Below are 24748 nucleotides of genomic sequence, written 5' to 3'. Positions count from 1 at the left end.
GAGAAAGCCAACAAGGGCTGGGAACCAGTAGGTCACCAGGCTCAGCTTACACCTTGTGTTTCCACAATACTTTGGCTGGATCCCAAATCACAACTTTTTGCTCCATGGACAATGATGGAAAGAAGTGAGAAAGTTATTATTGTTAACTCAAAATCTGGACTAGTTTACATTATCTGATACTTAAATTCCTGGGTCAGGGAACCAATATGTGTTAACTGTATAAACACTCTTGCAGAGCCACCTCCTGAGGCCCTTCTCTCAAGAACTGACACATTTCAGAGTGACTGTGAGCATATATACTATTAGCCAGTCTAAAGCGGATTATTGCCCCTGTTTTGTTCATGTTTATTTACACTACATTATTCATTACATTCTGAGTGGGATATCACAAGACATCCAGATACCAGGGAGAGCCATAATAATCAAACATCCTTGGCAATATGTTTTAACAACCTCACTTATCTTCAATTATTATATATTTGAACTATGAACATTGATGACATTTGGCAAAAACATCAAGTGCACTGCCAATACAGAACAATGCAATTGATATACTATATGGGCGTATAGTCAAAATACTGATAAAACTGTCCCTACTGGTTGTGGGGTATTTGTTTTTACAAACTATTCCTGATCCAATTAGCAGCAATCTGTAATATCTGTTATAAATACTAACATGCAACCATGACTGTGAAGTTTGCCAAAGTATTTATCAATAACTACGTGACAAATGTAAAGTAACTATAACTAAGGTGTCCTTCCAAATCATTGACAACATGCAGTTAAAGGGACACTCATGATTCAACTTCATCTTATATACATTTGTTGTAGGTTAATGTTCCATTTGCAGCCATACAACTGGCTCCTCTGTTTCTGAAATGGCCCAAAAGTGGCGTTGAACAATGTTTAGTCCTATGATGTCATGGCTAACCCTCGGTTTAACCATGTACTTATTTGCTACGTTTACCGCAAAATGACCTAGACTTCATAAAACATTAATCAGATTTATGTAATGGCGGCCATTACATCCAATTATGCATTAGGCCACAGAACCCCATAACTTCATTGATCCAAATGGACCCCTAATTCTTCAACAATAAACTAAAACACACATCAATAGCGTGCTATTGTCCCTTGAGTAACCTAATGTTATATCGTTCAATGAGATCTACTGATGTTTCCTCTTAAGCCCTGTATAATTCGTGTTACGATGAATAGCGATCTACAAGCTCACAACGCATTGCAAAAACATTTGAAGATGTTTTTTGCAACAGAGGTACTGTATATGGCATGGGTTTTCAGAACTCTGTGCACTTGTCACCGTTGGCATGAGCACGTACACACACTCACACATGCAAGCACCGTCTGTATTAGTTGTCAGACGTGAAGTGAGGCAGCTGTTCTTATCCCCGAGTGGGAGCAGCGAGAGGCGGGTAGAGGCTTCCTAGAATAAACAGGCTGTCTCTGCTGGCCTGGGGCTGGGTCAGGGTCACTCACCATGGGCTCTCCTTACCCAGGCTCCCCCTGTACTGCAAAATCTTTTGCTGTACTCACGCATCTGTTTCTTCTGAAGCAAACCTTTCATCCTGGTTGAGGATGGAGTGCTCTGACCCTTTTTTATTATTATTTTTTCACATAAAATGGTAAAAAACAACTCAGCTGGTCGGCCATTGATTTCCATTTAAGGTAAAGAGTTAGCTAATGTCTCAAACGTCTCTAGCTCCTGCTCGACTCGCTTCGTTCATACTACGATTAAACATACAACTACCAAACAAAAATCTGTTTGAAAACATTAAGTCTTCCTACAGTCATCTTTTACATGTTTTAAGGTCACAACCATTTACATGATGCTTTTACATAGTTATTACCCTGACTAAACTTTTAGTTCAGTTTAGGGTTTAAAATTGAATAGCTTTATTTCACTGGCTATAGCACTGGACAACCTCTAGCCAATGGAAGATTCTTGTTTGTCAGCTCAACCTTCTGTGGACCGTGGCTAATGTAGCCTGTCATCTACTGTACTAACTGAAGCCCTAACCCACTCAGGGGGGTTGGGCTAATGTAGCCTGTCATCTACTGTACTAACTAAAGCCCTAACCCACTCAGTGGGGTTGGGCTAATGCAGCCTTTCATCTACTGTACTAACTGAAGCCTTAACCCACTCAGGGGGGTTGGGCTTCAAAAGACAAACATCACATTCACACCTGTTCAATTTAGACTTGATTGGTGGATTTGGATTGCATGTCATAGAGAGGAGCTGGACGCAAGACGAGTCGACTGATGCTGAAAAGATCAACTCAAGTGTTTCAATAACGTAGGTTCACTACGGTTCTTCAGAAACAGAACAGGTCAAACATAAACATGAACAAAACAAGAGTTATAGAAGGCTGAATGTCCCAAAACACACAAGTACTCACACTATAATTTATTTTAAATGATGAACTGACAAAGTACTGACTACACCAGGGAGGTTATACGGACAACAGGACAGAAGTGACTATGTTTAACAATAATTAGTTAGACGAGACAGATAACAGCTACAAGGGCAATGAGGAAGCACTGGAACAATACTACAAAATAAGATACACAATAATCACCTGGGGAAGACACAGAACATACTAAACACAGATCTACAGAACATAAGTAAATGTATATCAGACAAACAAAATACCGAACCCAAACCAGGAAATAAATGTCCAAGTTGACAAACATGGTCAGTCCAAAGTTCAAGGAGCGGGCAGTGATATTGCAATTTTGAGATGTAGCTGAACATTCACTCAAACTGTGATTAAAGAATAGTATTTCAACAGAAACAGATGAATTCTATTTCACCTGTATCTTTGCACATTATGTGTTTTGGGGAATTTGATCGTATTCACAATTATCCTAGCTCTGGGCCATAGCATTAGGAGGACGTCTCCGTAACGCTATGGTACTTTCAACTTCCTGCGCATGCGTGAAAGGCTGCACTTCCCGGCACAGCCTGTTGACTGCTGCACTTTCGCTACTCAACAATACAATGGCCGTTTTGAGAAGTTGAAAGTCTACTTTCCCTACTGGACGCACTCTGAGCCTCTCAACACATGCACTTTCTTTGCCAGAAAAGAAAATATTTCAACGGAAGAAAAAACAATGTTATAGTTGCTCCACTGCGCCCTCTACACATCTTGTCAATAGAATTTTAAACCCATTACCAGATTTTTCCTTCCAGTGATATATTTTCTTTTCTGGTTTCTGTTTACTTCAATGCCATTACAAAGATTGCATTATTATTCATTTTTAAATGTAGGTAGTGCTACGCCATTGAATGTTGTTAATTTGAAACAGGTTAGTTGAACAAACTCTTAAGGTAGGTTACCTTCATGTAAAACATTTGATGGTTTTCATGAGTATGAAACTCTGTCATCTAAGGAGCTCCGTTGGCGTTAATTCCTACAGTAGTTAGAACATAATTATATGCTGTCTAACTATAGATTCCAACAGTGATTGCAGTTAGGGGACTTTAATAGCTCTGTGGCTCATTCCATGGGCTTTAATTATAGATCATTTCAATACTATTTAGAAAAAGATAGCTTTATTGTCCAAATGTACTTAAAGTATAGGCCGGAATGAGGAAGGAATGGAATGGTAACTAGTACGGAAGAGGAGATGTACAGTATCCCCATCAATCCGCTGTTGAAAGTCTCTTCCACCACAGAGACCATGAGTCCCCAAGGCTTCTGTTAGCGTGTGTCCTGCCCTCAGCCAGTGGCCCTGGGGACAGCTGTCATGCTGTGGAACTTGGCTCTGGGCCTATAGACGGCAGTTGCCATAAACAAACAGTGCTGAAAGCCACTGGCGGAGTCCCCAGTTCTTTTCAAGATGCTGTGCAGCGCTAACTGGCCGGTGCCCAGCTTACTCCATTAGACCCAGAATAGATGGTGACCCACACTTCACAGAGTTCAGCCGGGAAACGAAATGTACTGGTCCGGTTGTAAATAGGTTGAATGAAAACAACCAGTCATGGGTTCCCCTTCCCAGACCTCATGTAGTCCCCCACACACACACTTTACTTACACAAGTTAAGTTTATTGAGCTCTATAGTCTATAGCATAGCAGTGCCCTTCTGCAGACTCCCACAACACACATTAATTTACGACCAGAGCCTGGTCGATGTGAGATGTTTGGGTTTGAGTCCTAGACCATCGATCACAGATGTTCTGAGCGATATTTTGTAAAGAAAAAAGAAAAGAAAAAGATATTGAATTAAAATTTGAATATTTCACACATAAACATGACTTTATTTTATTTAACCAAGTAACCCTTTCCAACATTGTCTCACCTCGTAAGTTTGTATATGTGCTATTTTTGGACATCTTGAAACATTTTGAAAATAATGAGGCAACAGGTTGAAAGTTGTGAATAAATTAAAGGAGCTTTCAGTGATTTGGGTGATTTGGAAAACCCCCGGTCCGCCCTGGTAACAAGATGTGCACATGCACACGCTCTGGGGTGGGGGGGACAACATGCCAACAGGCTCGCCCCCACTCGATCATGATTGGAGGAAGGCCCCTCTCATCCTGATTGGACGAAACCTAAGGTTTTTTGACCCCATGCAGGGGTTAACTGGGGACAGGGAGGAACTCCTTATATGGTCAGCACACTCAGTAGGGAGGATTATCCTTTTTTTAATGATATTTGAATTAAGTGAAATCACTGAATAATAGCCAATACCGAAGTTGGAAAAAAAAAAGTCAAATAATGGCAGATATATCAGCCAAACTGTCTGGCTAAATACAACTTGGGATATAACACTGACCACAGTCTTGAACTGCTGTTGGCCACTGAGGCCCTATTTCCACCAGGGTTAACCGGTTCCGTTATTCTTTCCCAAACCAAAGTGGTCATGTCACTATTCAGGTTGGAAGATACAGATGTGATAACTATCATAAAAAAGAACCAAAGTTATTTTGGTGGTTCTTTTGGTGACCTGAGCATCTCTGCTGGAACTGCATTGAGCCCCAAGACATGGTTTTTTGGCAATGGAAGTTCAGAGCTGAGTATCGAAGTCACACGTCATTCTCCAAGAAGAAAAGGAGAGGGTGGTCAATATGATTGAGTTCATCCTCCTCTATTTTTTATATTTATATATTTTTATTTCTAAGCTTTATCTCAGATAGGGCATTGTACAGATACTACAGACATAGGAAACTAAGGGCCGAGACAGGGACCTAAAGACAAGATGGGTGTTGGATTCGAACCCAGGTCAATATGATCTGGGCCCTAGCCTGATTTATACTAATAGTTTCATGCAACATTGCAGGTGTCGTGAGCCAAAATCTACAAGTTCACAACACGATGCCTTGAACAATAATGTGCAAAGTATGAATCAGGCATAATTGGCTGAGCCACCAGACACCCTTCAAACACCACAGCTTGGCTGAGCCACCAGAAACCCTTCAAACATCACAACAGAGAATATTCCGTCTGGACCGCCTGACCATTTCCCACACAGTATTCAACTAGATAGTTAGTTAGTGCTCACTCACGCCTCCGTAATGAGAGGCAATGTGTTATTGTCAAAAAAAAAAACAAAGGCAAGTGGGATGTAGACGAGACACCTTGGCTATGTGATACATGCATCATCAGATCCCAGCCAGCAGTATGCACTGTATGACCTTTCTGTTTTCAAACTCTGAACCATATGCAGGGTTGGATTTCCTAGGGGGAATGGCGGGCAGGGAGATCAATCCATGCCTCTGCTTTTGATATCTCTATTTTATCACTGGTGGCCGTGGGCATATGTTTTATCCCTGCTTCTGGTCAGACTGAATTAAATACATACATTTCCTTATGGTTGATATTGTTGATATAATATCCAAATTAAACTTTTATTAAAAACTATAATTTTAACCACATTAACCCATGGTGCCCCTGTTTTGAAATGTTTCAAAAGAACAATCTAATTGGACATGTCTAGCCCTATGCATATACAGTACACAGCATATGGCACAGGTGTAGCGTCTCTGGCCTGTTCTTTTATAAATCAGATTGTGTTGAATTACAAGGTTAATCGGCCCCCTGACCATATGCAGACCGTGTCCATCTTGCCAGTAAGGTGGTAACTAGATGCAAGTTGGAGTTTGGAAGTACTCGTTGGATATCACTCAACGGCCCTGCATACAACCCGTTTTGAATTTGCGCATTATGCAAAAGGAAGCTTGCTCCATACCTGTCTTCTGCCCCCCTCCCCCCACAACACAACCGTGGAGCAAGCTTGTCTCGTCAAACTACGTGACTCCCATTGAAAATGAATTGCGAGCCGTGCGTCACAAAGGACACAGGAGACACCTAGAAGAGGGTGTCGTTTATGTGTGAGCAACGCCTTTTGTTGGTGTTGCTTTTTAAAACTTTTTCAATGTATGAAATAGGGGTGAATAAGCGGTTATAAATTTAAATATGTCACAGAGTGATAAAACAGTGTGCCTGAGATTTTGACTTGCTCTTTGGTATGCCTTTAGCACAAAAAGTTTGCTCGCTCTACACGATTTGACGATTATGCAAAGAAGATATATCAGTCAGTGGATGTTACACAAGAAGTATGGCATGCCTGGGGCTATGTTTTCCACCAACACAACAGATAACAGAATGTCTAGTAAAATACTGCTGACCAACGAGATCCAGCTCAGTCAGGACACGTCTAGATAAAACAATTTATTGTGATGATTTGTATTGATGCATTGTATTTGACTTTGTGGCTCTGGTCCTGCAGTGATACTCAAGAACATTCTTTGCAAGCATGACAAACCCCAAAGCCTAAATATACACTACACAGTTATTACATAACATGATAGTAGACATATGAACCCCTCAAGGGCAGAACCTAAATATACTCAGATATTAAAAGATACTATACATATGAACCTGCATTGAATGACATGCTGATATAGTGAAAAACCTGAGGAGGAGGTTGGAGGGAGTTTGTTGACAGATGAGCTGGTAGTGGTAGTGAGAGATATGGGACCAGTTTGACTTCCATGGCTGACTGAACTACACTGTTAGTCCATATACACTACATACTCATTCAAAGAAATGTAGTCAAGCCGTGCAAGTGGCTTTGTGGAATATGTCCAATTCCCTACATTATTGTGCATATAAGAAAGCAACATTCATTCAATAATGATTGTGTAGGACAGTTCGATGTTAACATTCATAAAAGTCAAATCAAATCAAAACTTTAACCTTGTCTGAATCCAGATGATTATATCACGTTATATCAGGTATAAGTAATACTTTGAGTACATCTGTGATTATATAGTATATGGCATTATTGTAATGTAATATTAATATTAATGTAATGGCTTAAAATACTGCCAAAAGCTTTTGAAATCTATAGGTTCTCAAATTCACACTCAAAGTCTGTCATCCGGCACAAGATGTACTTCCACTGACGATCCCTGAAACCAAGAAAAACAGAAACTCCTGTCATTTTAGCATTCATGAATTACTGGCTTATTCACCTTTTGTTTGATTCCCAGCTCTAGTTTCACTATAACCTCTGGTCCAAGAGACCTCTGTGCTGAAGTATCATTTCCTCCAGTTTATCCATGAGAACAGAATATGTACAGGATTTCAACAATTTCAGGGTAGTTTTAATTCCCCTAAGGCCCAAACCAGACCAGCTGCAACTCCTTGCAACTACTCGCAACTCCTTGCAACAAAACAAACCACACCAATGCAACTCCTTGCAACTGCCATTGGGAATAATGGTTGCAAGTAGTTGCATGGCGACCCTCTGGTGTGGTTAGGGCTTTAGACCTATGTTTTTGCCCCACCACACATTTGTAAGTGTGGAACTGTAAGACACCGTAAGGGCTCAATTTACAACACTTGGAGGAGAGGTTAATAATAATTATTAAAATAAATGTAATTTCGACCTCATGGTGACGCTATTACAGCCCACTTTACGTTTTGCCCTATAACTCTTGAACCATATAAGTCATAAAATCTAAATGTCCTTTTCCCTGGATGCCTTGAGCCATGAATCATCAGCAAACCTGAGTACACCGCTGAAAGTGGTCTGGGCACCCCTGATGAAGTAGCCGTAACTGGGGATGACCATCTCAGCCTCTTCCCTGAGGCGTGCTGGGACATCAGTGGTCATCCTGTATGGACCACATACATTAGAATTACATTGTTACATCACAGCTTTACAGGTAAGAAGTGGGTGGAAAACGTATTGTGTGAGTTCCATCATTTGTTGTTTTGTTTCTTGTGAAAAGAGAGGAAGATAAAGATAGAGTAAGAGCAAGGCATAAACATTGGATAGAAACAGGCCAAATAATCAAAGAAATATACTGCAGAGTATCCAGGGATAGGCAACCTTTGCCACTGGTGCCAACATTGGCACCAGGGTGATCGCTTGCACATATTTCATTTTGATATGGTCATAATTAAACGTAATGTTGATATGGCACACTGATAGTAAGAACCCACCCATGTGAAGTGAGGGGCACTCTTATTATCATACATCATCAGTGTAACAGGTCTGGGAGCATATAGCTCTTCATGATTCATAGTGAGTAATGGTGAGTTTTAGGTTCAGGAGCAGTACCATAAACCCATTACCACCGGCCCTGTTGGAAGGAACGTACCAGCAGGAGTAGGGACACCGGCGGCCATAATGGCAGCAGTAGAACTGCCATTCCCGGTCAAGAACCGCTTCAAAGTACTTGCTTTGTACGCCTGCGACCAAGCCATTTCTGGTGCATGTTGAAGTCCTGCAAAGAGGCATAATGTTAGTGAATGGACACACACACACACACACACACACAGACACACGCACGCACGCGCGCGCGCAAAAATCTCATTCTGTAAATGAATGCTTTAGAGAACTTATGCTTTTATTTGTAATACATTTTTCCCAAAACTAAGAGGGAGGTATTGGTAACAATTAAGGCACAGTGAGTATCTGTTCAATAAGATAACAAAGCAAGAACACAATGGCCAATGGAACAGGTGGGTTGCTCAGGGGTGTCTCCTCCTTGGCAGAGGTTCGATGTAAATACTGGTTTGTTGACAGTGCCAATTGTTTATGACCCTTACAATTAGATGTCATCACAACAGCTCCCTGAATACCAAGCCCAGAGCAACCAGAGTGCCGTGAGCTGCAGGCTTTTGTCATGGCAACACAAGCACAGCCCACAGCCATGCAGCCAATAAGGATAGGTTAGGCCTTTCCCAACAGAGCAGAGTGTAACTCAAACAGACAGCTACGGTAACAGGAGGGAAGTGTGGCGTGACTAGAGACCCTTCAGAGTGTCCACGTTTTGATTCGCCGTCTTGGATGCTGTGCATTACACTCATGCTTAACGAGCACACAAACAAATGTGAAACAAAGGAGCATGGAAATACTGTTTGCAGGGTGGGGTTGGGTCAGATTACTTCTTGTCATTTACTGAATCCAAATTATGTGGCGATCTTTGTTATTATAGGTAAAAAAAAAGTTATCACTTTTGGATTACTGCTAAATCGGATTACTGCTAAGTCAAACACCGAAAATATTTGTATCTTGTACAATTGTTTTGCATCATCTAATCTTAAAGCACCACAATGCGTCACGACACATTATGATCTTGTAGATCGGCTATTTTCAAATGTCCGAAATGTATAGGGCTGAAGTGGTTACTGTATGTTTTGTAATAATAAACAAAATCTACAAAGTAACTAGTAACTAAAGTTTTAAAATAATAGTGGAGAAAAAGTACAATATTTGTCTCTGAAATGTAGTGGAGTAGAAGTAAAAGTATAGAAAATTGTAAATACTCCAGTAAAGTAAAATAACCTCAAAATTGTACTTACGTGCAGCACTTGAGTAAATGTACTTAGTTACTGTATTGTACAAACATTCATACTACATTATGGTTAAACTCTTTGAGATTTATTATAGTCCATGGCTGGTGTGGAGATTGCCGGCCATTGGTGGGCCCCGGTTGGTCTGTCAGCCTCTTGTTCACCATCATTATCTTTTTATAACCGGTGGCGCCATGCACTTGCCACGGCCTCGTCCCTTCTCGTTCGGCACTCCGTAAACTGATCCAAAATAGCATTTGTGAATTGTGTTCAGGGATCAGGAAATGTAATATTTGTGAATTGCATTCAGGGATCAGGAAATTAAATAATATTTGTGAATTTCATTTAGGGATCAGGAAATTAAATATGTGTGAATTGTATATTCAGGGAACAGGAAATTGCTCAAACATGTGGTTCATAAAAGACGTGGCGGAATCTCTGAAGGCATGTTATTGATGCCAATTGGATGCAGAAGTTTCCCGTAAGGAGAACACATGTGTTGGTTTTGGAGCAGTATCCTGGTGATAACAATGAAGCATATTACAGATGGACTGACCTAGGTTGCTTTGACAATACCTGCAAAGTTATATTTTAGAGGGGTCAGACAACGTATCGCTGTTGATACTGTATGCTGGGGAATCACAATAAGAATGAAGGACAAACGAAGCAGTAGAATGTAACAGTGGAATTATTGTGGAACTGTAATTAATTAATACAGCTTAGATTGTTTCATGCTGCTATGACTCGCTGGGAACGTATTCATCTTTTAATTAGTCTACTCTGTGATAAACATGCATTGTTTGTGAACAACTATTGGTGGTTTTGTTCTCACAGCGTGGGAAATTATTAGATCCTGGTAAGAAGAGAAACCATTTGTCTTGGTCTGTGGAATTTTCAGTGTCATGCATAGATTACATTTTTAGGATTTTTTTTTTTTTTTCAATGACATTGTGTTGGAGTAGTATATTACATAAATGTGATGTCATTGTATAAAAAGTAACCGTGGCATTATCCCTCTTCTTCTGGGTAAAATAAATTAGAAAAAAACCCTGAAAAGATGATAAACAAGACTTCCAGTTTGTTTTACAACCTACCAGCCTTCCAAAATCACATCCTCTGGTTGCAGCTGTCTTCTGTTATGTTCCAATTTAAGTTTGTGCGAAGATGTCTCTTTGTGTGTGTGCGCCAAAACAACATGGGTGGCTTTGTTGACCATTTAACCCTATTTTGTCAATCTACATATCAGCTCAGTGGGTGCACATTGTTCAGCACAAGCCACTCCTGCACATTTTAATGCCAATCATACTGTATGAAACATCGGACAGAATCTGGCAGATAAGTGTTGATCACATGACTATATGATAATGTTAACTGATTTGTGTGAAGTTTGGAAACAAATCTGTAGGAGCCTTCTGACTTTTAGTTACGTTTATTTCGAACAAGAACCAACATACGAACTCACTTAAAATATGCTCCTCAAAATATAAATTTGTCAGGTAGTTATTGTCCTGGGATACCAGTTTGCATTTTTTTGTCATGCATTATTTTAATACATCACCTGGCTGGAACAAATACAATCAGAATTTAAGTTGAAAAAAAAAATACTGTCAATATCTTGATTTATTTTCAGCTTGAATGCACAACCAAATTAAGTTGACATGTTTCCACAGATATCCTTTTAGATTTTCGTGTCCGTTTCTTCTTCTTCTAATATAATGACATGAAACAGAGATGATAATTGTAGTGGTGGTAAAAACTCCTTGACAACCGGGTCAAAGTCTGGTCTAGTAAGGTTCCAAATTCATGTTGTTTTTGAAGCCCTACTAAGCAGCAGATAGCCTTCTGTCACTACAACAAAACAAACACATTTGGACAGCTGACTGAAATGCACCATCTGTTTAAATTAGCATCCCAGCCATTCATTGCTGTGGTCACCGAATGCCCCAAATGTCATATTTGCAGGGAAAGTAAGCTACTATTGATGTTGTTTATGATATGCAGATGGTCAGACAAGAATGGAATAATTTAGATTAGAAGAAAGACCAGGCATCCAGAGGACCTACCACTCCAAACCGGCACGGCTGATGTCGTCCCACCAACAGTCCATTGGCTCGCCCAGGCCCTCGGGGGTGCGTTGGCACTCAAAGGTCCACAGGCGGTCCGAGCCTTCTGCCTCACTAAAGTAGCTCCTTATGGCCACCAGAACCTCTCCGTGAGGACACTGGAAGTTGAAGCCCTGGCGATAGGCGTTGATCCAACCCATGTCGTGCATGTCGTGAGTGTTTTCCATGTCGGTGTGCTGTGCTGCCACTGTGACCAGCAAGGGCAGAGCCCAAAACAAGAGAGCAGAAGCCATCCTTGAGAGGTCTGCGCTGAGAGAGCCGGTGTCTGTCTGCTCTGCACAGCTGCCTCACTGTAAAGGACTCACAGCCTTTTGTTGTCCAGATGTTTTATATCCAGAAGTGATGTGTAATTTATGGCTCACAGGATAAAACCCAAATTGGCCCTCGCTTGACATTTTAAGGTGGACTGTGGAGACATGGCTCCACCTTAAAAGACTACTTTGTCAATGACCGCTTCTCAAACACACGGGGAATATGTGATTCAAATATTTGTGTTATACACTTAATGTGGCACTGATGTAATGAAATGTGTCATCTTTGTTCTCATAGCATTCTCATTCCATGGCCACTTGCCATGATGTCTGATAAATAAGTCGACCTTTCATTTATTGTAAGTCAGTTTGGAGTCTGGAGAAGAGCAACTGCTAAAAGAAATGACAACATTATAAATTGTACACAGAAACCATTGCGATGTTGCACTGCTAATTGTAGTGAGCAAGGAAGCAATGAGTGTGATTGATGCACATGGCGAATAGTGTGTAAATGCAGATGTGAAGTAGTTGGAAATAAGATAGCATTTGTTGTGTAATAATATGGTTTATTGTCATGTTGTACTGTACTGTACTGTACTGTACTGTACTGTACTGTACTGTACTGTACTGTACTGTACTGTACTGTACTGTACTGTACTGCAACAATTTTCTTCATTTTGTTGAGGAAATGCAGAGCTCACTCATTGCATCTCTGAGGATAGAATTCTGGATGAGCAGGACATGTGCAGCATTTTGTACAAAACTTTGGAAGGCAATCCTAGCCAATCAGTGTAGAATCTGAGAAAATATAGGCTACGGATATGAAAACCATGAACATAATTTGTGTGACATTATGAAAGCATGCATTAAAGTCAGTGTGGTATGCCAATAATTTGGCGTTTCTTCGACCAGATCACACGGTTTGAATTTGGCTTGCGACCTGTGCTATGTCGAGCCAACCCTCCTCTCCCCCTCGACTGTGCCACATTATCTATATTAGTAAATATAATGTGCCATAACCACTTACATGCTTCTTGATCAGTGTTCCTTGTTCTCCTTTTTCCACTCTAGGCCGAATCTCTTAAAAATAGCTGACCTATTGTACAAGCTCCAGATCTACACATTTTGCCAAATCTTACGCATACTCCCGATGGGTTCATGTGTTTTTCTGATGCAGCCTATACCCAAGCTTGGATACGAGGGCACCTGAATGATTGCCACTGCCAGGTGGAAATTTGTTTATCAAATAACCATAGCCTTAAGACATCAAGAAAACAGTATCTGATGAACCTCATTAAGTTAATATTCTACAATAAGTTAACATGTGTGTGTGTTGCTGGTGGGCCTCACCTTTTTTGGTACGGAGCCATTCTATGAATCATCAAAGGTTGCTGTTTTGGCTCTGGATTAAGAGCGTCTGCTAAATGCCTAAATTGTAAATTGTAAATTGTTCCTTTGTGCCCAGATGAAAATTCTCCCAAACAATCCTCACCAACTGTGTTTGGCGGTCAAGTTTGATCCATGATTTGATATGGTGACATGGGTGAGTTCCTTAAACAGAGAGGTTGCATGCAGTTCAATGTGGGCAATAAAGCTAAAGTGATAATTGGTCACCAGCCTATAAATCCCAGGGAAGATATGGCACCTAACCAGTTAGAAAATCACCCTCGCGTCCTTTTAGCACTCCCAGTAAACCAGAGTTAATATGTTCTTCGTACTATTATAGGGGATATATTTACAACTACCTTTTCTCATGTCCTGTACTGTGTAAATTCAGACTAAGAGCAAGCTGAGACTCCAAGCAGCCGTGGCAGACAGTATTACTATTAAGGGTTTCCTTTTTATATATACTTTATTGAAAATTATTCAGGGTTTTCCCACAACCAGGAATTAGATGCATAAATCACACGCATAATTTGTGATACTTTGTATGTAGTTAAAATAAGTGTTAAATAGCACTATATTCGACCATTGCTATTTATAGTTTATTTATCTTGGGAACCAATTTTATCCAATCTGGAGACAGACCTCATACAGGATAAACAAGTGAAATTGGAAGTGATGAAACAAAAGAATGAGCAGAAAAAATTGGAACTGGAATAAAATAAGCTGATAAATGATCTTTGTGGAATATTCTGACATTTTATGTATATTTATATATTGACTAAATGAGATACAAAGGCAACGAGACTCCTGTTACTGAACAACCACCAATCCAATCCAACCACACCCTTCGTGGTCACTGGTCAGTGCGGTCATTCTCGATGACATCAACCACCTAGGCACCTACCGTAGTGAAGACTCCAGGAGCTCTTCTGAGACACTGTCCTACTCATCAAGATGATGATCCATAAGCTTCAATGCAATTCTCTGGGCACAGGTGGGTCTCCGGGTGAAGGCAGCATGCTTGTATTATGCCCATGACGTCAAACTGATGCGCAGTTGCCAAGGGCTCTTCCATTTTCTCTGGCATTACTAGCACTGAGCTTGTGTATTGTGTAAGCGTATTGGATTTGGAGTTACATCGTAGCTGGAGATAGAGTCATGGAAGTATATGAGCTGAGCTGCTCCAGCCACCATGTGAAAAGCACTCTAGAATGAAGAATGGACAAGAAACATTTGTTATGATAAATCTATGGTAGGATACTGCTGTAAATGCACCTTTCACCAATACATGGTGATGTGTACAGTATAGGTCCATGTATGCACTTTAGGGAGGGCAGGTGCCCTATCTCTCACACAGGCACGCACACACAGGCACACCAACACAACCTAGCATTCAAGTACACACTTTTAGGTGTGATGTGCATGACATGAAATAGACACTATCCAAATTCCAAACCAAGTGCTAAAACCAAACTTGACACCCACTTTTCCGAAAAGCAGAACAAACGCCTCAGGGTTGCTAATACAAGTATTGACTGTTTAGTTGCATGGTGGTGCAACACATTGAGACCTTTGAGTTGAGCATGCATGTGTGTTGCTAATGTGTGAACCAGAGGAAGTGGAGAAAACTGTCAGATCAACCTAATCACCAGCACTGGTCTTAACCTTGTTTGCAGCTCTGTTTTTATTACAAGAATGTATACAGACCCCCACAAAGTCCTAAAGGCCTAGCTACTAAATTGTGTGGCCTGATGGTACAGGCACTAGCTAGGTCATGGGGTCACCAAAATCATAAGTTCACTAAAAGATACAGTACATGTAAAAACACTGGCCTTTTAAGGTAACTCCAGACTGAGGAGACTCCTTCAGATTCCTTCACGATTTTGGGTCGGGACGGATTTCTGCCGTCTCTTGCCTGTCGGCAGGATGTCCATAGATAATCTTGACGTTATCGATGAGGATCGTGAGAAACCCGACATCTTTGGTCGTTCACAGAGGTGGAGCTGGTCCCCGGGTGCTGCTCAATAGCTGTCCACTGCTCCTAATATTTAGGATGGGTCAAATACAGAGGATGATTTTCCCCACAGGGATCTTCTGGAAATCGTGGATGCACACTTTTTCATGTCAGGGCCCACCAAATGTATTTGGCTGACGTGACCCCCCATTTAGAAAGATTCTGTACCAGGACTGCAATAAGAGAAGATTAACAGTTGCCAAGAACATTTCTTGACAATTGTGCTTTAACTACAATAAATCAGTGAAGGTAAATACAAATTATGGCTGGGAAAGTGGGAATGTCATCCGAAGGAAACAAAGCAAAGTAAACATTATGACAAGTTGTAACATCAGTGCTAATTATTCCTGGACCAGATTGTTAATTACATACTAATTGCAAATATGCAATGGTAACACAGATTTACTGTATCAGAGCACCGACAAGAATGTCCTTGAAAAGCACAGATACCGGTAATCTTTTTACACAATATCACTGCACAACAGACATGCAGCGTACGTTCCACATAACAGTGTGTTCTTGTTCTTTGACAGGCAAAATGTGGCTGCATTTTATGCTATTACTGAAGGGCGCTTTGATGTGTCCCGTGTCAACAAATGTAATTGTGAAAATGTGTCATCAGAATGTCATTTTAATCAAACAATGTTTTTCAAGACATTCTGAAGGCATCTTTACCAGCAATGATCAGGAGCACCAAATCCCCACACAATATATCATTTGAGGGTGATGTCATTGTCACTGTAACAATCACTTCAGCAACATCACCCACATCCTAACAAAATATGGAATAATTATAGTAGTTTGGCAATGTGTGTTCTACAACTCCATAACTATGGTATTCCATTTAGATATATTATTCATAGGAATGACACTACTGCAAACTCACTAAAGTGTTTATAGCCCTATTTTATACTTTCTGTATAAAATATGGTGTCTCTTCTTCTTCTTGAACAGAAGGTTCTTCTTGACAGAAGGTTACAGCTGGTACTATGACAACAGGTACAGTATAACGGGTATTAGTTATTATAATAGAGTGGTGCATATAATGATGCCCAGGAGTGGGGATTGAACCCCAGTCTCCCACTCGCCAGACCGACGCATACAGTGACCTGTCGTGCCAATAGGGCTGAGCACGATTGGCAGGGCTGTTGTGGGCCGGGTCTTGGCTGGGTGCTATACAATCAACAATCACCCCCCCCCCCTCCCGGCTTTGGAGTGTGTCCTCACGCTTCACACTACACACCACGGACCACTACACACCACGGACCACTGCACACAATGTCCCTCACACAAGGATCCCTGCGCTACACATCCTCAATTTTTTTCAAAAGTACACAGGTGCCCAACGGAAACAGTGAAAAATACAGATCTATAAACTCACATATTGCATCATGATGGGACTTGTGAGCTTCTAGGCTATTTATTTCGTTTTTACCGTACTTTTTGAACAATTTGCCTATACCGTAATTAAGTCTTATGACTTAGGGCCCTTGGCGATAGAGCTTTCAATGTGGCACGCCCCTGCCTTCTGGAACTCTCTGCCCACTTTCACGGTCAACACTGAAGAGACACAAGAGATGCTTTTGGCAAATAGTTTATTTTTGTAATTGTAAAACCTTGGGTTTTTGAAAGACGCTATATAAATTCAAGTTATTATTATAATTAAATGCCCAAAATAAGGATTAATTATTAATTGATTATCTTAAATCAATCAATCAATCTGTCTGGGCATAAAAGGGACACAGACAGACAGACGCATACTCTAACAACTTTCCCAACATTCCCAACTTCCATTGTTCCTGAGTGGTGCCCAACAACCACTAGTTTGATAATATTGTCGATTAGTGATAGTTTTCTTTAAGATAATTAATTAATTAATTAAAGATCGATTAATTGTTACACCCCAATGTGACAGCCATCCTGCATCTGATATGTGTGACATAATGTGATCCCTTCCTGGCCATTAAGACAAATACCTTCCTTTGTTTGCATTTCATTAGAGAGGAAACTTGGAAAGGTGTCAATTTTTATCTCCTTGCACCTGTGGCTTTGATCCCATTTGAGAGATCTAGAGGTCTAAAATAACAACACATGTTCAGTGATAGTGTGTGAGTCACAGAGTGAGGGCTTCCACAAAAGTCAAAATGGAGCATAAAGGGGGTGATTTTATTTATAGACACTGTTTCCAATTGAAGTGGCTCCATTTAGAGCACGTTGGGAGTGCGTAGAAAATGTAGGGCATGACACACAATGTGTTCTTTGATCGGAACATGCAGAGTGCACCATGCCACTTCCCCTATACGTGATCTCAGCAGATATCATGAACCTCAAGGGCTTTTCAAATAGTGTCCTTACCCAAACCAGACATCCAAGAAACTACTTGGGAATCCATTATTAGGGGTCCACTTTGTCTTTATTGATGCAGTTAATTGGACACCTCATCCTAGTTTAGCACTATGTGGATTTGTGCAATATGGTCACTGGACTTGTGGAATATGGTCACTGGACCTTAGTCTAGCACTTTGTGCATTTGGGTTACGTGCAGTATCTATGTGCAATATGGACAATATCTAATGTTTTTTCTTTATTTTCTCCTACTTATATATATATATATATATATATATATATCCTTACTTATTATATTTAATGACTACTGCTCATATCTGCATTTACTTACTGTACTTATTAATGTATCACTTATGATTGCACTCTGGTGTGATGTGAAAAACCTTTCTCTGTACTGTACTGTACTGTACTTGTACTGTACAGTACTGTATCTGTACATTGACAATAAATTGAATCTCATCAATTCAGAAACAGGGAAAAGTATACAATTACATGACAAATACTGTACTAGTACTCATACAAGGTTTATACACCCATTTTATGGAATGGAGTTTAGTTTGGAATGGGCCAGTTTATTCTGATCCAGGTGGTTATATGCAACATTTTTATTCTGATTTGGCTTTGATAGGTGCTATAGCCGCTCCAATGTCTGGCTTTCGGAAATTAAGGCAGCCACGTCTATGGACTAATGATGTAAAAAAAAAAAAAAATCACACTGTCAATTGAGGGGCACCATCCATGCTAGCCAATCAAATCATCACTTTCCGTGGTACACCAGACACAAAGCTGGGCATAGAAAAAACAGAACCCCACGTGACGTCATGTGGCAGCCAAGTCTATGGTCTTGTTTGTTTAGGGCACTTCAAACAGAGTACGATGTTTGTATAATAATAAGTGATGCACCCCTCACTTCACACAAGTGTGATTTTTCTCATTACAGGAATAAAAGTGCCAGGGTTGACCGGAAGCAGGAAGACTAGCGTAATATTGTGTTGTTATTGTTAGCATGTCATGTGGAGAGGTCGCTAGCATAAGTTCTGAGTGAGTTTATTGTGCCTTGTTCCCAGTTGGTTTGCCATACTGTTATTATTTCATTAATAAAGAAAAATCATTATTAAGAAGCTTGTCATGTCTTCGAGGGAAGCAAACCCTACCAGTCATTACAATATGATGTTTACATGTATTACCCTGTTGGCCTGCCCTGAATATAAGACTACGTTTTTTTCCAATGGAAATAGCCTAAAAACAGGGTTGTATTATAATCGGGGACTAGACTATTTGACATTCAATGTTCTTTTTCCACAAAGGAGTCGTCTTATATTCGGCACAATGCGGGTACATCTAATCTATATTTACAGTTATTTAAGAACCAAGTCAAGAGGGTAAATCCAGAATTACAGAAGAGTTTCAGATGAAGAGAAACGGATCGTATGATTAAATATTAAAAAGATGGTCTGTTACATTACAATACATTGAAAGCAAATTGTGGGGAGATTTGCACTACGAGAAAAGTGCCTCTTCTTAGGTAACCAGAGAGCTGTAGCATCTGCTTCTTATTTTGACCCATCCCCTGGTGTACAGTGTCTGGTTCTACGGTGAGCCTTGTGGCAGTTCATCTGGGTGCACACATTTTTTGACTGATTTTCCCCTGTGGGATAATAAACTCTATCTATATATGTATCTATGTATCTATCTATGTATCTATCTATCTATCTATCTATCTATCTATCTATCTATCTATCTATCTATCTATCTATCTATCTATCTATCAATCAATCACTGCACAGGGAGCTCTGCTGAGGTAACATTCACTTGTGGTACTTTCAGGGTTAAACCCAAAAGCATGACAAGGAGACAGACAATGTTGCAAGGAGAATACAATTGTAGGTCAGCATTTAAGGTCAAAACCTGGAGATCAGTCACTAAAGACACTCAAGTCTGACAAGAGAAGGCAGGAACTCCAAGGCCCAGAAGACAGGCAGGCAGCTAGGGTCCAAAGAGGCAGGTCAGGAAGGATATGTAAATTTGCAAAGGAGAGACATTGTAAACCATGTGCCATAGATAGAGTCATAGACACACTGGAGTTGGAATTAAGCCAGTGAGAGCAGGACATTTTCTGTCCATCCAGCTCTCATTCACTTAAATTCAGTCCATCAAACTCCAGACAAATCTGCCAGCTGGAAGAAAGTGATGTATCTGCCCTCTCCTCCAGAGGGTCACCAATTTCATCCAATTAGGAAAGAGAAACATTATCAGCTTAAACCTTATATTGTTTACTAAACTGGGATAGAGGGATACATACCCCTGTTACTCAGCATCAATGACTATTGCAATATAGAGCTATTTAATACTTATTTTAACAAAGAAATATCACTTACACAGTTCACTTTTAAGTATGAAAGGAGAGCAAACATTGACAAAGATTGAAAAGATTGCACTGATATCACCCACCGTGATCATCAATGTTTTTGGTACTCATAATTAAGCAACTGGTTTCTACAGCTGTTCCAGTCACCATTTACATAATATACTAGCAAACTATATAAAATGCCATGCCCTCTAAACCACAAGGAAGGGGTAATACTTACTACAATCTTATCAGCATTATTACTGCACTGTTACTCACTCTGCTATCACTGTAATGAAAACCCTTGTCTTTCATGTAATTCCTCAGAAACAGACTTTAAACACAGAGATAATAAAATAGTATCTTTACAGTGTTATACAATGCCACAAATAATGTACACAGGTCAAGCACTGGTGCTATCACTGACATCTGGTTTGTTAAACAAATACTCTTAACATGATTTCTGCAGGTGGGTATTCATTTTATTGCTAAAAGAAATCCTGAGTATTAATTTAACTACAGGATTTGGGGGATTTTAACTAGGGGTTAATTGTGCTGTGCAGTATGTGCACCTCACGCATTGTGCGCATTTTCCTCCCTAGTGCAGTAGAAAATGAATCCTTAAAAAAGATAATTATAGTGAGTTATAACTCTAAGTTTTATCAAAACATACCATCAAAACTAATTCCATCAGGGTGTGTGAGACGCTAATTGCCTCTGAATAGCCTGATACTTCAACACAACAATCTATATGGAGTTACGCAGCATCCACTGTGAGGATGTCAGAATGGTCCATGGTGGCCACGGTCTATTTTTCCCTGGAAGACCTTTTCTGTTTAATAGTGCTTCACTGATGAAATTAAGAGGCCAGCCAAAAGGACACCATGCATAAAAAAACAAGTGGCTTTGCTTTAGGCGCTAGCCTCACTGGAACAATGCAGGGTTGCTTCTTCGACGGTGCGTCTGAGGCCTTGTCTAGCGGCTAAACGCTAAGCCGAGCTGACAGCGGTGAGCCCAAATGATTGCCTGGAAAATAATCACACCCCCAGAGTTTGAGGCACAATCCCCTGTTCACTAATAATTTCTTTATAGACCTATTACAGGCTGAAAGGTTAGGCCCATTAGAAAGAAAGGTTTCTCTTGACAATTAAAAATGTCCATTGCTTCTGCAGGGTAAAAAACCTGAATACCGGTAGTCCAGTAAATTTATCATTTTCTGTACTTCCAGACTTTTCTTTGCACTTATAGAGATGCAATTATATTTCCATGCTTTTCAAAGACCCCCAAATTGACACTCATTGGCCCGCGGACCCCCACTTGAAATGATATGCCAGGGACCCCCACAACAGAAGATTTTTATGGCTCTAGCAGTGATTCTCAACCCGTTTAATTTCAAGGACCCTCAGTTTGATATGCATTAGTCTACAGACCCCCATTTAATCGCATTTCTATCTCTGGCACCCCCAATTTATAATAAAATCTGTGTTAATTTAACTCTGAGAGTGTACAAATGGACCCTGACGGGTCAATTTGGTTCAATTTGTACACTCTCAGAGTTACAGTCCCATAAGGGTCCATTTGTTTCCAAACTATCATTTAGCTGGGGACCCCCTGGAATTCCCTCAAGGACCCCTGCGGGTCCCCAGACCCCACTTTGGGAAACACTGTTCTAAAAGACAGACACAATACTTAGACACTGTCCCCAATAAATGAATGAACTGAGTGTTGTCATAGCACAGAAACCCAGCTGCTCAATGATGTGTAACTTATTAACAATTTGTCCATGTTGAAAGAATGTGCTCAGTGTTTACAGCGTTGTTGATGTTATTTGTAGAGAAGGGAGTCCTGAGTAAGTTGATAATAAATAATAATAAAAATGTTCCACATCACTCCACAGTAAACATCATAAGGAATGTTGAACTTTCCACAACATCTACTGATAAGTGAATTTAGTTTCTCCAAGGTTAGTTAGAATACGAATACCTCAGAGGCATTGACCGTACACCACTGTATGGTTAGGGACCTTTTGGTACTGAACAGTGCAGTTTTGCTTGCGTCTAAAAGTCACCCCGTCCCTTACACACTGTGGTAATGATATGGAAAATAGCCTGACATGCCAGCTGACAGGAGAGTAGGCATAGTGATTGATTTATAATGTTAGCTCAGACAACTGTGCGTGCCCTATTCCCCCTGCAGGGCATATTCTCCATCAGCACGCTCCACTACCAAACACTGCCTGATTCCCAGGCTGTCCCAGCCAATTGGCTGTCCTTGCATCAAGTGTAGTAGAGCACCCTGCTCATGATACAGTAATAGTAAAAAAAAATAATAATAATACCACAAGCCACACTTTTGTACGCTCTCCAGTGCATGTAACTTCTTAACCACTTTAGCCCTGTTATTTTTCGTCGTACAACAAAAAGCTTCCAAAGCGTAGCCTGTGCTGACACACCCAAAATAGGGATGCCAGGTTAAAAGTGGTTTCCTGCCACACACAAACTGTCGAATGTGCAGAGTAACATGAAGAGCATGGATAATGGTGGCCCATTACAGAGGAACACAAAGTCATGTCACAGGAAGGCAGTGTGTCTAATACAGGTAGGATAGGCCCAGTAAATAAGCTACTGGTCTACTACTGGTACTGGAGTCAAGTCACAGATTGAGACAGCATGCAGTCCATGCTTCTTTTAAGCCCACAATAGTTTATTTGGCTGCGTTTAAGGGCATGTTGATCATACATTTGTTATGTCAAATGAGATACCTGTTAAATTCAGTCACTACAGCCCTGTCTAGGTCTACTTTACTTTACAAAAAGATAGTATAAAGATGTAGTTTTTCACAAGCTTTTAGCCAGGTTTAAAGTGTCTGGATATCTTTTTCCTCGTACTGAAATTACCTATTTTATGTTCCTATTTATTTTTAAATGTTTTGTCATGGTTGATCTTTTCCTATTTAGTTTTGTTTGTTTGTTTGTTTTATTATATAAATATACATTTGACTCGAGTACAATCTCAACGCTCATTTGTGACTATAGAAACCTTTAAAAAGACAACTTCTTGCTAGCTATAACATGTAGTGTGGAGCCCAGCACAATCTATTTGGTTCAGTTTACTCACGAGCACTGCTTACTCACCTGTGTCTTGCCATAACAGGACAGAGCTCTACACAGCAAGACGAGATGTCCCATGATGGCTAAGGTCAGAGCAAACGCTTATGGTCCACATGTGCTCTTTATTGTTAGAAAGCAATGGGTGTGCTTGTGCAGGCCTCTCCTGGAATGACCCCAGCAATAAGCAGTTCAAATGTCAAGTTTTCCAGGCCCTGGTAAAACAGCAAAGAATTTTATTTGTGAGGCAGTGCATACCAGAGAATGGTTCTGGGTAAATATAGCCCAGAGCTGGTACGGGATGGTTAAACCCAGACCAGAGAGTTGCACTGTGGTTGGAGACCATCAGCTCTGATATAAAGTACATTCATGTCGGATAATCAAGGTGTTAATTATTTTTATTTTTTTCATGTTTGAGGGCTGGTTTAGTGGTTCTGTCCAAGAGCTTGGTTGTTCTTGTTGTTGCTGCTGCTTGTTGACAACCAACAACCAAATATGGCCCTTAAATATTATTCAGTGAATACCTGTATAGCCGAACTACAAGCTCACAACGCACCACAGTGTGGGCTTAAAGATTGGCTGGTTTTGGCCAAGATATTTGGTATAGAGGGAAAAAAGAATAGTATATAGTATAGAGTCTAGACCACTGGAGGACTTCGGTCAATGAAGTATATAGTGTTTAAGAAGTTATAAAATATTTGATGGGCAAAATCAAAGTGAAACGTGTCTCTGTAGCCTATCACAAACCCATAGAAAAAAAAGGGGAAAAAATATGAAAAGAAAAAAAAAACATATATATTGTGGTGTCTCGTTTGGTAAGGGCCTGCTGGTAAGAAAACTGCTGGAGAGCGAATGGGGCAAAGAGCAAGAAGACATCACCACCTGGGCCGAGTGATTGACGGGCGCTACCTACAGTACCTATCCACGTCATCCACGATCCTCACCTATACCTGTGGGAAAGAGAAATGAACTGTTCTGTTTGACCTTTACTCACCTTGAATGCTGAACCTGAAAGAGAAAGAAAGTTACCATTTCTGTTTAATAAATTCCGCCTGTTTTGTTTTTCGCCTTGCAACATGCAATTACTTGCAACCATTATCCCCAATGGCAGTTGCAAGGAGTTGCATTGGTGTGGTTGACCTTAAAACTGTATTGTTGCAAGGAGTTGTGACTAGTTCCAAGGAGTTGCAACTGGTGTGGTTTGGGCTTAACACAGAGACATTCAACACACATACATAATATAAATATAAAAACAAACAAGGAAACAGACACCACAGTCATAGACTTGATCACAGACGACGATGAAACAGCATACAGGAGAGAAGTCGGAGAACCTGGCACAAT

The 24748-nt window shown here is 40.4% G+C and overlaps 2 protein-coding genes across 3 annotated transcripts in view; both read right to left on the bottom strand.

Annotated features, from left to right (window-relative positions):
• Positions 1-6678: 6678 nt before the first annotated feature.
• Positions 6679-13583, bottom strand: dpt (dermatopontin). The gene is made up of 5 exons (XM_083766344.1): positions 13556-13583; positions 11895-12141; positions 8634-8759; positions 8037-8144; positions 6679-7436 (listed from the first exon to the last, which is right to left on the bottom strand). Exons 2-5 carry the CDS (start codon positions 12119-12121, stop codon positions 7370-7372), a joined length of 528 nt encoding a protein of 175 aa, XP_083622470.1. The 5' UTR covers positions 12122-12141; positions 13556-13583; the 3' UTR covers positions 6679-7369.
• An 81-nt stretch (positions 13584-13664) lies between these two features.
• The window catches only part of nme7 (NME/NM23 family member 7), a 62879-nt gene continuing 51795 nt past the window's right edge, over positions 13665-24748 (bottom strand). Inside the window, exons 11-13 of one of the 2 annotated variants that reach the window (XR_014569323.1) lie at positions 15424-15632; positions 14496-14797; positions 13665-13756 (exon numbers count right to left, since the gene is read on the bottom strand). Coding sequence is in view for 1 of the 2 variants with exons in the window: in XM_083766336.1 (XP_083622462.1) it covers positions 15540-15632 (93 nt within the window). In the remaining variant the exon portion in view is untranslated. Of the gene's footprint in view, positions 13757-14495; positions 14798-15388; positions 15633-24748 lie in introns of those variants that run through there. The other variant, XM_083766336.1, reaches the window with a different exon arrangement.

The sequence above is a fragment of the Protomyctophum parallelum genome, assembly GCF_964188405.1.
Source record: "Protomyctophum parallelum genome assembly, chromosome: 6".
Classification (NCBI taxonomy): Eukaryota; Metazoa; Chordata; class Actinopteri; order Myctophiformes; family Myctophidae; genus Protomyctophum; species Protomyctophum parallelum.
Note: the sequence above shows the minus strand (reverse complement) of the source record. Positions and strands in the feature narration are given on the sequence as shown.